The sequence below is a fragment of the Astatotilapia calliptera genome, chromosome 4 (assembly GCF_964374335.1).
Source record: "Astatotilapia calliptera chromosome 4, fAstCal68.1, whole genome shotgun sequence".
NCBI classification, from domain to species: domain Eukaryota; kingdom Metazoa; phylum Chordata; class Actinopteri; order Cichliformes; family Cichlidae; genus Astatotilapia; species Astatotilapia calliptera.
In genome coordinates, this window is record NC_137425.1 from 28713345 (window position 1) to 28728696 (window position 15352).

Consider the following 15352-nt stretch of genomic DNA (forward strand, 5'->3'; position numbering starts at 1 on the left):
GTTGTCCCTCAGAAAGTATATTGTTACGAACTTGTATGTCCATGTGTTTGTTTGTGCAGGTGTTGTGTTTTTTCTATGTTAATTTAGCTGTGCCAGGGCCCTGTTCCGATTGGTGCGTGGATATACTGCCCCGGCGTGATTGGATCCAGCTGGAGGACCCGCCCATTAAAAGGAGGCTGGAGTGCTACAGCGGGAGAGGCCCTCGCGTTTCTCCTCATCACCCAGCAGTAGTCCTGTGGTAGCCGCTGGCTGCAGTATACGCTTGAAAGTTGTGGAAGTGGAGTGGGTAGGGGTGAGCTGCCATTTCTTTTGATCACCCGTTTTCTCCTGTTTTGAGTTAGTTAAGGAGGTCAGACTCTGTCTTTATTTTTGACTTTGTTTTGGTAAGGTCAGGGGTGCGGGATTTGTGTAGGTTTGTTTTGTTTATTGTTTTGGCCTTGGCTCACCCTGAAGTGTTGACACTCCCGTTTTGGTTCTCTTTATTCACATTGTAAATAAATCACCTCATATCTAACGGATTGGTTTCGTGTGACTGCTTGGGTCTTGGGGGGGAAGCGAGTGCCTCGCTCATGTTATGGCCTGGCCCTAGACGGGTCGTAACAATATGCAGATCGTCGTCAGCACTGGCCTCTACACTCAGCACGGTGGCGGAGACAGAGCTGGAGGTTGCCGCACTGGCAACAGTCTCATGGGTTTCCCTATCATGGTAGGGTTTTAACATGTTGATGTGGCACAGGCGTGTTTTCCTCCTGCGCTCTGGGGTACTGAGAACATAATCTGTCTCAGACACTTTCCTCACTATGACGTACGGTCCCGCGAAACGGGCCGTAAGAGCAGAACCAGGCACCGGTAGCAACACTAAAACCTTGTCCCCAGCCTGAAAATGCCTTTTCACAGCCTTTCTGTCATGCCACGTCTTCATGCACGCCTGGGCAGTACACAGGGCCTCTTTAGCTAATGAGGTAGCACGTTGCCAACGATCCTTACATGTCTTTACAAAATCTGCCACGTTAGTTTTTGGAGCACCCCCACTAAGGAACCTCTCTTTCAACACGTTTAGCGGACCCCGCACCTCGCGGCCAAACACAAGTGTAGCTGGGCTGAACCCTAAGGACTCCTGCTTAACATTGCGTATTGCAAACAGTACAAAGGGGACACCCTCATCCCAGCTTCTGCCCGTGTCATGGCAGTACTTTTTTAGCATAGCCTTAAGTGTTTGGTGCCAACGCTCAAGTGCACCCTGCGACTCTGGGTGATAAGCACTAGACACAGAATGAGAGACGCCCAGGGAAGCTAAAGTCTGTTTGAATGCTCGAGATAAGAAGTTAGTTCCCTGGTCTGTTTGCACTGTTTTTGGAAGACCAAAGGTGGTGAAAAATTTGATTAGCGCCTTAGTAATGTTTGCAGTGGTGACCCTCCGCAGAGGAATTGCTTCGGGGAACCGCGTGGACAAACACATTATGGTCAACAAAAACTGATTGCCTGCTCGTGTTCTTGGCAACGGACCAACACAATCGACCAAAACATGCTCGAATGGCTCACCAACAGCTGGTATTGGACATAGTGGGGCGGGGGGCACAGTTTGATTTGGTTTGCCCACCAGTTGACACGTATGACAAGTATTACAGTACTTCGCAACATCTGTCTTCATTGCCGGCCAGAAGAAGTGCTGCAGAATACGGTCATATGTTTTAGTTATCCCCAAATGTCCTGACCATGAATGGTCATGGGCTAACTGTAGCACGTGCTGACGTAAACTAGCCGGGACCACTATCTGTTGGACTACACTCCAGTCCTCCCCTGGCTTTGAAGTCCACCTGCGCATTAGCAATCCATCAAAAACAACAAACGTCTGCTTCCTGTCTCCTGTCGGATGATCACTCTCATCTACGGCAGCAAAACATTTGGTTAACGACGGGTCTTCTTTCTGAGCGATAATAAGGGCCTCCCGTGTGAGGAGAGGGGGGGCTGCGAGTTCAGGAGCAGGCTCAGCCACTTCTTGAGCCAGTTCCTTGGCATCAGGACCCACCTCCTCCTCCAAGGGCATCACATCCATCTCCAGCATAGAGCCGACCACTGACCCTGACAAGTCAACCACTTCTCCCCGCCGATGGGCCTGTGACCGGGTAAGAACACCTACAGGAAATACATCCGGGTGCTGCCGGTTTAAAGCATCTGGCAAGGGGCTTGGGTCAGGGGTCGTTATGACCTCTGGGGTAGGATAAACCTTCCCGCCTGCAATGTCATTGCCCATTATGAAGTCTACACCATCAATCGGGAAACAAGGACACACAGCTACAGGAAAAACACCGCTTATCAGGTCACTCTGCACCCAAATTCAATGGAGGGGGGCTGGCACATAAGTCATTCCAACGCCTCTAACAATAACATCAGTGCCGCTGGCGGTCTTTTCATCAAAGGCAAGGGCGCTAGCCAGTATGAGGGACTGTGAACCACCTGTGTCACGTAGAATGGTCACATTACGCCCATCTCCAGGCTTACCAGAGAGTGACACCGCTCCTTTGAAAATGAAGGGTTTAAAACATTCGTCAGGCGTTTCAGTGCTAAGTGGTCTACTACCAGAAGAAGCGTTTTTAATCAGCCCCATTCCTTTTGGTTTACGTGGTGTTGAAACTGGCTGTCTTTGCCTGTAGGCCTCGCAATCCGCTATTAAATGGCCGGATTTAAAACAATAGAAACATTTCCGGTCTGACCTGGGACGAGGCACAGGCACCTCTCTCCTTGTGTCTTGCTCACCACTAGCCTTTGCTAGTATGTCGCGTCGCTCATGCTTAACAACACTGGTTTTATGGACGAGTGCGAACTCGTCAGCCAGGGTCGCGGTCTGCTGCAACGTAGAGACCTTCTGCTCATTCAGATATACCGCCATCCGCTCGGTGACGCAATTTTTGAACTCCTCAATGAGAATCAATTCCCGTACCGAAGCTAGGTCTGCAGCTTTACAGGCCATACACCACCGATCAAAGAGGATACTCTTTTCTCTTGCGAAATCCAGGAAGGATTGACCCTGCACCTTTTTCAGCCCCCGAAATCGCTGCCTGTAAGCCTCGGGAACTAGTTCATAGGCTAACAGGATTGCACTTTTCAGTTTGTCGTAGTCCAAGCTGCATTCAGCGGACAACGAGGAACAAACTTCCTGCGCCTTGCCCACCAGCTTGCACTGTAGCAGGATGGCCCACACATCCCGCGGCCAACGCAAGGCACTCCCCTGTGCTAGCCGGGGAGAGCAGCAGTTGCCAAATGACCTTCACACAACACACAAACACCTGTACGCACTTGTAATCAACCCAATTCCTTTCATTCCGATCCCGGACGAGCCCCCACTTTGTTACGTCCCCTCTTAAATGCTAGGCGATGAGGGTGGGGGACAGTAACAGTTAGATCCAGGTGGAATGAAAAGAACGCCAGGCAGAGGTATTTAATATAAAAGAGATCTTTATTGTAGGCAAACACCTCAATAATTACAAATGGCAACAACAAAAGGAGACAGCACCGCTGCTTTTTAATAAGAAATCAGGGAGGTCAACCCAAAGTGGTAATGACCACTCAACAAAGAAAGCAACAATAAGGCTTCAACAGAAAGAGACAGCAACGCTGCTAACAAACAATATCCAGGCAGGCCACACAAACTAATGAAGGCCGCCATCACTCATGGGCAATCACTGCTCAGTTAAGCACTACTCACACACCAGAGCCACACACCAGAAGGCTGGTCACACGCAGCAGGCTGTTCCACACCTAAGTCAGTAGCCCACTCTGACCAGCACAGAGGGAAAACCACCAGAAACCTCTCCTTCCTCTTCCACACTGCTCTTCTCCAGCTTATATCACCCCTGAGGGTAATTGGTTGGAGCCAGAGATCGACAGTTGAAGAGGGAGCTGAGTGTAAAAGCGAAGCTCTCAATTTACCGGTCGATCTACGTCCCTACCCTCAACAATGGCCACGAGCTGTGGGTAGTGACCGAAAGAACGAGATTGCGGATACAAGCGGCGGAAATGAGCTTCCTTCGAAGGGTGGCTGGCCTCTCCCTTAGAGATAGGGTGAGAAGCTCAGCCATCCGGGAGGGGCTCAGAGTAGAGCCGCTGCTCCTCCACATCGAAAGGAGCCAGCTGAGGTGGTTTGGGCATCTGACAAGGATGCCTCCTGGGCCACACCCTTGCCACATTGTGGTTACAGTGATTGCCATAATCAAGCAGCTCATGCATCTGCTACAAATCTGCAGATTGTAGTCACTGTGACTGGACACAAAGTGAAATAATGCTTACATGAAGACATGAGGGCAACGAGGACAGATTTAAACCTGGATAAATACCCACTGTTACCTAAGTGACTAAAATATTTCCAGCTCTCACCACATACTTGGCTCTGTGTCTTTTTTGCTGTGAACAGCCCAACCACCCACTCAAACTACCCACCATGTGGTTTGCTTCATTTCTGTTAGTGAATATCAGTGCAGCCTATGGATGTTAGTGTGCTATTCACTTAACAGCCATTAATAATCAAGAGCATTTCTTGCTATCAATAAACAGTAATGACCTTCCTCTGTCATATTTAATAGATTATATTGAAGAGCTGTTCACAGCCTTTTTGATACTTTTCCTCTTTCCATCATTCTGGCACAAGGAAATCTTTCTTATGTCCAAATATTGTTTTCTTTTTCACAATTGAGAAGGCTCTTTTCAATGCTTTTCTGGAACAGTCTACTCTGCTCTACCTGTTCTTGAGTCCTTGTTTGGACCTTTTATATTTACGTTCATGAACGAGGCTCTTGATTGCAGACTCTGACAATGATATGCTTACTTCCTTGAGTGTGTTCTCGGCAGAGCCAGATGGTATGAAAGTATAACCTCTCTTTTGGTGTTCTTCTACATGTTTGTTGAAGAAGAACAGGCCTTTTGGTGTTGCTGAGCTAGCCAGTGCATTACTTCTCTTTAAGAATATGCTGCTTTGTTGATTTTTGTCTCATTTTCACTTTGTTTCTCTTCTTTTCTCTCTCTCTGGTTTTCTTGTCATCTTTGTCTTATCTTTAAGGTTCTACACCCCAGTGTTGCTTTGTTTTGCTGTTTTGTTTTGTTTTATTGTTCATCTGACTCAGAGGAAACTCTGCTCACTACAACAGACTCTTCAAATCGCTTAGAAATAACTTCAAATGTTATTAATGTAGACATAGATACACTGGTGCTGCACTGAGTAGGTTGGTGATATGTCAGCACATTAACCACTTTAAACTAATATTAATAAACTGGCTGAAATTCATAGTGCTTTTCTTGCTAATTTAATGCATCTCAATTACACATTCACTGATATGTATAGGAAAACTGATAAGCACCAAAATGAACTTTCTCTGATAATTATAAAAATATTTTAGTGATTTATATGAATTTATGAATTATATGAATTTAAGTTCTAACAGCAACATTTGAGCAAAAAAAGAAAGTTGTAGATTCTTGTTTTATTGCATATTATAAAATTTGATGGTTAAAAAGGTAAAACAAAAAAAGCCTGTGATCCTTAACCTGCTGGGATAATAAGCTGGCCAAAGGAAGTGATAGAAGCCACTGACATCAAGACAAGGAAGCTCCTGACCATGCATGGAGGGTTTCACTCCAAGTCCAGCACCCTGAGGCTGGATGCTAAGTGGAAGTGTGAGCATCAGCACCATAATCCAGGATGAGACAACGAACATCCACGAATACATCAGGAAGATGGCCCCAATCAACCGGGTCCTCAGTGAATACCTCATGCAGCAGAAACCCAAGAAAGAGGAGAAAGAGGAAGAACCATCATGGAAGGACAGGCCCCAGCACTTTATGTACCACTGGCAGATAGCAGAGGTGGCTGACATCCAGAAAACCTACCAGTGGCTGGAGAAAGCTGAACTGAAAGACAGCACAGAGGCACTAATCATGGCCGCACAGGAACAAACTCTGAACACAATCCATAGAGGCTGGGGTCTATAACACCAGGCTGTGTAAAGATGCCCCTGAGACAATCCAGCAAATAACACCAGGGTGCAAGATGCTAGCAGGCAGGGCATACATTGAACGCCATAACCAAGTGGCTGGTATACAGTGGCATAGTATACAGAAACATCTGTGCCGAGTATGGCCTGGAAGTCCCGAGGTCAAAATGGGAGACGCCCTCAAGGGTGGTGGAGAATGACCGAGCTAAGATCCTGTGGGACTTCCAGATACAGACGGACAAAATGGTGATGGCTATTAGCTAAGCTAACATGTAAAAACTGGACTGGAACTAGTAACTTCATCACATCCAAGTCAACTTTGTTGTCATTATGATACTCAAGCATACAGTATTTGTGCCCTTCTCTCAGCTGTTATAAAAGATATGTGACATATGTATAACTAGGGGTGGATTATTTAGCCCATAGCCTCAAAATTATATCCAGATCGTTCTATTAAAATATGATGCATGCAGCTTGCAGGCATCTGTCATTATGAGCTATTGTCATAATGACAGACTTTGTAGTGTGAAGTATGTACAACATATAACAGTATAACAATAGTGCAGGACAGTCTGATGTTGTGTCATCACTGCTTTGGCTGATGCTCAGCTGCCACACAGTACAAGCATAAGATATGTGCATACAAGAGCAATACAATCCTGACTACTGTTTACCTGAATGTCTCAATAAATACCACTTCCAGACAAATAAATCATAGTCATAAGTTACTGTATATTTAAAGTTTCAGCCCAAAATACCACACAGATCATTTTTTTTACTATTAATGTTAACCCCTAGTTTGGTCCTCTTTTTCTAAATCAAATTAGAATGTCTGCATCTCTGTCTTTCAGGAAGAGCCCTGTGATTGACGGAGAGGTATTTCTCTTAAACCCACCAGATTCAACTTACAGGAACAAAAATGAAACCAAACTCTAACTTTATCTTGGAGGACACAAGGTTACTGTGTGACTGTTTAACACAGTCGATTTTAGAATTACTGTCTTAAAACATCAGTCACCCAAAAAATGATCGAGGCAACAACAGGTTATTTGCATCGCAGGTAAAATTGTCATTTTTTCCAGTGGAGTCTGGTGGCTTTGACTAAAAGTGTCTTCAGTTTCTTAACACAAGCAACGATCCAACAGCAGCTTAAGCCTATCTATAGCAGGATGAATGGGATGTGCAGGAGGCTATGACACTCTGCAAAGCACACAGGCAGAAGTGAGCAGCAATGTGGTGTGAAATCTTTTATTGAACCAGAACCAGAATCCATAAAACAATGCTGGGAAAATACTGGGAGCTAGGAAACTAAGGTGAACACAGGAAACAATAAACAGGATGATAAATATATAATAAACTATAGAAGACGAGGGCTATAAACACACACAAGGTAATTAGGGAGATGGGAACACCAGGGAACTGCAACTAATTAGGAAAACTAGATAACAAACCCAAATGCAACATACATTAGATTAGATAGGATATTAAAAAATGAAACAGGAAGAACTTGTTAAGGGAACATCAGGAGCATAGAAGTAAGTGGAATAAATGCACAAAGCTGCAAAACACAAGGGCAAACTAAGGTGTACATTATTACAATGCAATATTAAATATCAAGTAAAACTTCACCTTTTATAAGTGTGTATGCAGCGCTATGAGATTCAATAATATAAGCTGAAACATGTAATTGAAAAATACTTCATCAATGTCACTTTTATTTCATGGGTCCAAACATTATATAAAAATCCCAAGTCTCGGGTAAGGGTTAATGGCCACTGACTTCTTCTCTCTAGGCCACTGCACTAGACAGGGTGAAATGTTAGCGCCGTCCTTATTTGCTCTCAGTATTGAACCGTTAGCTGAACTGATCAGATCCAACCCTCTCATACAAGGAATTAGAAATGAAACCAATACACAATATAAGCTGTCACTTTTCGCAGATGATATTTTGCTATTTTTAGAGAATCTGGTCACCTCTGTCCCAGCCCTTCTGAGCAATCTTAAAGATTATGGTACAGTGTCAGGTTATAAAATAAATACAAACAAATCTGAGGAGTTAATTGTTAAGTCAAATTGTTGAATGTTGTCATTGTGGTTCTTAAATTTGTAAAGTCTTAGTTCAAGCAGTAGGATCAAAGCCATTCCTTTGATCCTGACCACCCACGCCAGCCAATTTTTCTGGGTTTTTGAATTTACCAAGGGTGTGTTATTCACCACCTTGTGTTGCTCACAGAGGATTTGGGCTAGAGAAAGGAGAGGAGCATTGCTCCACCGCCTGGTTCTGACCAAGGCTTCCCTCGTTAGCGAGTTAAAGACCGGTTGAAGATGTTCTGTTATGTCTTGTGTTCTTCATGAGGAATAAGTCTCTAAACTAGCGGGGCATGTGGAAACACAGACGCAACATTAATGATTGTTGGGAACTGGCCCACACAGCTAGATCATCTTGTATCTTTTAGACACTCTAAACAGGGTTTCAGATACTTGGGGATAATTATTACTCCTAAAACCAATCAGTTACTTGCACTCAATTATGATCGGTTATTCAAGGAGGGACTTGGACAGATGGAACCTACTCCCACTCACTCTTATGGGGAGGATTGAATGTATAAGGATGAATATTCTTCCACGCCTATTATTCCTATTTCAGAACCTACCCATTTTGATCCCACAGTCTGCATTCAAATTATTAGAAAGCATTACATCTAAATTTATCTGGCAGATTACACAACCAAGGGTCAGACTCAACCATGTCTCAAGCTGTTCCCGTAAATGGAAATGTTGAGTTCCTTCCATCATTGTCAGATCTGAGTTTTGAGAGGTGGGCGGAGAAAGGTTAAATTAAGATTTTAGAACTCCACTGAAAACCTTTCTTTCCAAAAGTAGTGTCAGTGATAAGCAGTGTTGGTCAAGTTACTTGAAAAAAGTAATCAGTAACTAATTACTGATTACTTTACCCCAAAAGTAATCCCTTTACTTTACTGATTACTTTTTCCAAAAGTAATTAGTTACTTAGTAACTTTTTAAAAACATGATTTACAACCTGAATAGGTGATAAAGCGATAGATCTTTCAGCCCAATTCTACTTTTTCTGCATAATCCATCATACCAAATGTAATCAAATAGAAAAGTCTCTTTTTAAAACTTGTTTTATTAGTTTTAATCTTTTAACTTTATGCATCAAGCAAAAATGTAATTATATGCAACATTCTCTGACTGGAAGAAATTTGTTTAACATTTAAACCTATTTTCTGCACATTCCAGCACATAAAATAAAATATTTTTTTTGTGTTTACACTCAGTCTTTCAAATAGATGCAAGTGAAATACAGTAGAAAATAAATAAAATCAAAGACTCAGCGGTCCTGTTGCTCTATTTTCACCTGTTTAGCAGGAGTGCGGCAGGCGGAGGTTTGCCCTGGTGCAGGTGTGCCGCAGCGGTCAGTGGAAGAATCTGTGAGTTTCTCTGTGAATTTCACATTCCCGTGGCAGCATACTCGGTGCTTGCTCTGAAGTTTAGGGGTTTTTTTCGCTGTAAAAATAAGTTTTCTTCCCACGCAGTGAACAGTGGACGCTAATGTTTTTGTCACTTTTTACGGAATCAAACTCAAAGTAAGGTCAGTACTTCCACGCGTTAAACGCTGCACGGTCATAAGCTCTCCTGCACTCTACATATTATCCATTGTTGATCTGCACACAGCTGTTGCAACGAACGTTGCACTCGCTTACGTCATTGTCATGAGACACTCGCAAAAAAATCACGGCTTTAGTAATGCAGTAACGCAGCGTGCTTACAGGAAAGTAACAGTAATCTAATTACTTTTTTGGCAATAGTAATCCCTTACCTTACTTGCTACTTGAAAAAGTAATCAGATTACAGTAACGCGTTACTTTTTCCAACTTTTTTCAATTTTTTTACTGCCCATCTCTGGTGATAAGTGTTGGAGAAATTGTGGGGTTTGGGGGGACCAGACGCATCTCTTTTGGGACTGTGTTTGCATACAACAGAGCTGGATGGATATTAAGAACATTATGCAAAACATATTGTCAGTCAACCTCCCAATGGATACTCTTATCTTTTTTTGGGATATCTTTCCTGATGGTTTCTCCTATGAGCAGCGCTTTCTCCTAAATTTTCTCCTCATGACTGCAAGAAAAATGATAAAAATTTACTGGTTCAAGTCAGAAGCACCCACAGTTGCCCAGTGGCTTCTGAAAACGGTTTTGTTCATCTACGTTCTTTGATTTAGTGTTTCTATTATTTAGTTTTGTATTTCTAGCTCCCCTAGTTATATTTAGTATTCCTGATGTGTAGTTCTCAGTTTTTTTATGGTGCCTTCCCTGTGTTCTTGTGTCTCGTTGTCTCACTTGTGTTTTCACGTCTGTTATTTTCTGGTCTCGTCTGTGTGTGTATGTCAGTTTGTGTTCCCATTACTTCCATGTGGGCCATGTTCTGTTTTGCTTCACTTACTTTGAAGGTTCCTCGTCTCACGTGTTATGTTCAGCTTTGTGTCCTGTCTCGTTGTGTGATGTTAGCCCCAGCTGTGTTCCCCGTGTATTTAAGCCCTTTGTTTCTTCTGTCCTCCGTTGCGTTCTCCCTCATTCACGTTGCGTTCTGTCTGTCTAGGTTATTTTGTACTCCTCAGTTTAGTTAGTTTTCCTTGTGTCCAGCAATAAAGCTGTTTTGGAGTTCACTTTTCGCCTCAGAGAGACTGTATTTGGGTCCTCCATTCCTGCCTGCCACACACAGCCAATGACAAAAGTGACCAATCTTGGTGTTCATATGGAACTTTTGAACTTCTAATGGATCATCTAGTGGTTTTTTCTCAATGTTTATTAATGTTTTTCTTCCTTCTTACCTGTTGGCATCTTTGTTTTAGTTTTGTGTGAACAACCACATGGAAGCATCTACTCAGAATGCACATACAAAGACGGGGAAGTAATTGCTGTAAAGCTGGAAGGTAATCTTGTTGCTGAAGAGGCTATAAGAAGGCTTCAAATGTTCAAAACTCATACTTTGGAAAAAAACCTCTTCACAGAGGTGGAGTTTCACAATATGTGTCCGTTAAGGACTGGGTGTAGCAATAACAACAATCACTGGAAATTACACAGAGCATTAAGTCGACTAATGTCTCTGGCTCTTTTCAGGTCATTATATAGTAAACTAAATGTGTGTATCAGTGGCAGGACAGTGTGAATACCCACTTGCAGGAAGACCTTGAGACGGTCCAGTGGAGCAGTTCCTGTCCGGGACACTGCCCCTGCCATGGCTCCAGCAACCAGCTGCCTCCATACCAAACCTGATTGCCGCTCCCGCTCTGAAAACTCATCAGGCACTGTCAGGTGTTCCCCGATGTCAAACATCTAAAACAACATTAGAAAGATAGAAACTGTGTTTGTGTTTGCTCGTTCTTCGCCACTGCATCTTGCCAACACATGCTAACTGTTACATAATCTACATCTATATGAGGTATGAATGAAAACAGTGTAGTTCACAGTTCAACTTGATTATGTTTTGGCCAAATACGACCAAATATTTTCATCCTAATAACCCATTAGCATGAAAATATAAATACTGTCAGGATGTTAACATTTATTAATCATTTATAATCATTTATAACATTTAAAAGTGAAAAACAAAAACAAAAAAAAAACCACTCCTACATGGGAGTGCTTCCAGTGGTGGACAATTTCCTCCATGTTGTGCAAAGGGTTGAACAGGAAGTGATCACGCCATTCATTCCAGTCAATAGTCATAGTCCCATCTCTGTCCATACTGGGAGAAAGAGAGAAGGTTAGGGCCGGTTAATGCTCACTGTTTCTCGCCCTCATTAACTGGATGACAAAGTGACATCACATCTTCTGACATTTGTATAACAGATGTATTCAGGAGCTCAAGGGTCCCAAATGGCCATGGGCAAAAGCACCATACGGGCAAGCATGCAGTGCTGTGAAAGAGTATTTGCCCCCTTTATGCCATCTCCCTTGATGCCGGGTTTAAAAAATAGCAGTTTTGATTTTGGCGAATAAGACGCTCTCATAACTCATTGAGTCATGCCACTGACCGGCCAATTGGTGCCATGCATTTTAGTACCTCTTCAGATTGCTTTAGAACCCCTTCAGAGCACATACTATTTTAGTATCTGGTACCAGGTATTATTACAGTATCACCTAATGGAAAACCCTGAAAACTGTGGCGAACGGTGGCAAGTCGATCCGAGTAGGTACTAATGGAAAAGGGGTTTAAATTAAAGCTCCAGGCCCTTGGCTGCATCAATTCCAGGGTCCTGAAGTCCTGTGATGCCCAACCATCTGCCCCCTGCAGTATCTCTTCAACCTAAGTGGAAGATTTCTTCACTAATAAAAAGCATTCCCAGTTAATTACACCAACATGGCTGTAGGATCCCATGCAGACCCCTTTGCATCCTCTTGTCTCCTGTCTGATCACTGTTATAGCAATTGGTGAAGGTGAAGACATTATACACTCAACAAAAATATAAACGCAACACCTTTGTTACTGCTCCCATTCCCCATGGGATGGACGTAGAGACCTAAAATTCATTCCAGATACACAATATAACCATCCCTCCCAAACAGTGGTCACAAATCAGTCCAAATGTGTGGTAGTGGGCACATCTGCTATATTGAGATAATCCATCCCACCTCACAGGTGTGCCACATCAGGATGCTGATCTGACATCATGAGTAGTGCACAGGTGTACCTCAGACTGCCCACAACAAAAGGCCACCCTGGAATGTGCAGTTTTTTGCGCTATTGGGGGTCTGGGGACCCAGAACCGGTCAGTATCTGGTGTGACCACCATTTGCCTCATGCAGTGCAACACATCGTCGCATGGAGTCTATCAGATTGTCAATTGTGGCCTGTGGAATGTTGGTCCACTCCACTTCAATGGCTGTGCGAGGTTGTTGGATATTCGTGGGAACTGGTACACGCTGTCGTATATGCCGGTCAAGCACATCCCGAACATGCTCAATGGGTGACATGTCCGGTGAGTATGCTGGCCATGCAAGAACTGGGACATTCTCAGCTGCCATCTGCCCTGAACAATGTGAACCATGATTCATCCGTGAAGCGCACACCTCTCCAACGTGCCAGACGCCATCGAATGTGAGCATTTGCCCACACAAGTCTGTTACGGCGACGAGCTGGAGTCAGGTCAAGACCCCGATGAGGACGACGGGCATGCAGTTGAGCGTCCCTGAGACGGTTTCTGACAGTTTGTGCAGAAATTGTTTGGTTGTGCAAACCAATTGTTCCAGCAGCTGTCTGGGTGGCTGGTCTCAGACGATCTTGGAGGTGAACCTGCTGGATGTGGAGGTCCTGGGCTGGTGTGGTTACACGAGGTCTGCGGTTGTGAGGCCGGTTGGATGTGCTGCCATATTCTCTGAAACGCCTGTGGAGACGGCTTATGGTTGAGAAATGAACATTCAATGCACGGGCGACAGATCTGGTTGACATTCCTGCTGTCAGCATGCCAATTGCACGCTCCCTCATTGCTTGTGGCATCTGTGGCATTTTGCTGTGAGACAAAACTGCACATTCCAGGGTGGCCTTTTGTTGTGGGCAGTCTGAGGTACACCTGTGCACTACTCATGATGTCAGATCAGCATCCTGATGTGGCACACCTGTGAGGTGGGATGGATTATCTCAATATAGCAGATGTGCCCACTACCACACATTTGGACTGATTTGTGACCACTGTTTGGGAGGGATGGTTATATTGTGTATCTGGAATGAATTTTAGGTCTCTACGTCCATCCCATGGGGAATGGGAGCAGTAACAAAGGTGTTGCGTTTATATTTTTGTTGAGTGTACTATGGAAGACGTTATGTTTAGTACTGGTACCGAAGAAAGCCATTCCTTCTGGCCTTAATGACTTCAGACCAAATGCCTTGATGTCACATGTCATGAAGGTGCTAGAGAGTGGTTCTTGCCCATCATATCTTGCAGGTGAAACATCCCCTGACCCCTTTCAGTTTGCGTACCACCCTCTTGTGGAGGTGATTATCTACCTCTTTCAGCATGCTCACTCTTAACAGGATGGTACTGGTGGCATTTTTAGAATCATGTTTTTTTTCCCAGTGTCTTTAATACCATCCACCCACTTCTGCTAAATAATAAGCTGCTCAGGATGGGCCTCACCACTTCTATTGTCTCCTGGATTGCTGACTATCTGTCAGAGAGCCCTTAATTTGTACCACTGTTTGATGTGGTGGTTAGTAATACTAGGGCACCACAGGGGACAGTCCTGTCTCCATTCCTGTCCACCTCAAATTTCCATTACAAGACTAAAACATGCCACCTGCAGAAGTTCTCTTATGACACTGCAGTGGTTGGATGTATTAAGAAGAAAGAAGAAATCACCTCCTTCTGAATTTCAGCAACACAAATGACATGTTGGCTGACTTTCGGAGGAAAAAAACACTGCAACTAGGCCCATCAACATGGCGGGTGAAGAGTTAGAAAACGGGGACGGCTACAGGTACTTCACCTGACTGGAGGAACCAACAGTGTACAAGACGCTGTACAAGATGAGGATGAGCAGACTTTACTTTCTAAGGATGCTCAGATCCAATAATGTGTGAGGCAAGTTGTTGGAGGTGCCATCTGTTTGACATCATTCCCTCTCACCTGTTTAAAACAAGTTTTCATGTAATTCGGCCATCAAGATTATAAATACTTGTTTCAAGACGGCCACATCTCCTAGCCAGAGGCAGCTTCTCTGCCCATATCTGCGAATGGCAGATGGATTGGTTCCTATATGGTGGTTTTCTACTCTGAGCACTCAAAGCACTCCAAAGCAATCCAAGGCTTGCCAAATTACACCTTCACTCCGGTGGTATAGGAGGCCAGTTGACCCTGATCAACCTGAGCCTTCCAGCTCAACACAGGCCTCTTTTTAATAGATTTTTCCCATGGCTTTCCACACTTTCAGATGACAATGTGAAAAACAGGCCAGCCTCAACAAGCCTCAGGTGAATCTGACTGGCAGCAGCCCAGGAGTAAAGCTCCCAAAGACCTGCTTCTCTCCAAAGCCGACAAAGTAGTACAAAGAAACCAGCTCTTTTCCCCCGCTTCCTCTGACGAAGCCTCCTAAGCAAAGGCGAAGTGCTCAAGCAGCACTGGAAAAACAACCTCATTTTGTTGACTCTGAAAATTATCCATAGCAGATTTTATCAGATGCATCATATATTAAAAGGAAGATGACACCGGGCAAAACTGTACCAAAAATACTTGCACAATATGTAAAATAAACAAACACATAGACAGAGGCACAGCCAAACACAGGTGCCATCTTGCAACCCAAGTCCATTAATATTATTTTCTTTTATTGTGCACTTCTTTTTCA

The 15352-nt window shown here is 44.0% G+C and overlaps 1 protein-coding gene across 2 annotated transcripts in view; it reads right to left on the reverse strand.

Annotated features, from left to right (window-relative positions):
• Positions 1–15352, reverse strand: part of LOC113021306 (mitochondrial adenyl nucleotide antiporter SLC25A23-like) — a 46216-nt gene that overhangs the window by 22347 nt on the left and 8517 nt on the right. For both annotated transcript variants that reach the window (XM_026165903.2, XM_026165902.2), the window contains exons 4-5: positions 11645–11756; positions 11186–11344 (exon numbers count right to left, since the gene is read on the reverse strand). In XM_026165903.2, coding sequence (XP_026021688.1) covers positions 11186–11344; positions 11645–11756 — 271 coding nt within the window. The remainder of the gene's footprint in view (positions 1–11185; positions 11345–11644; positions 11757–15352) is intronic.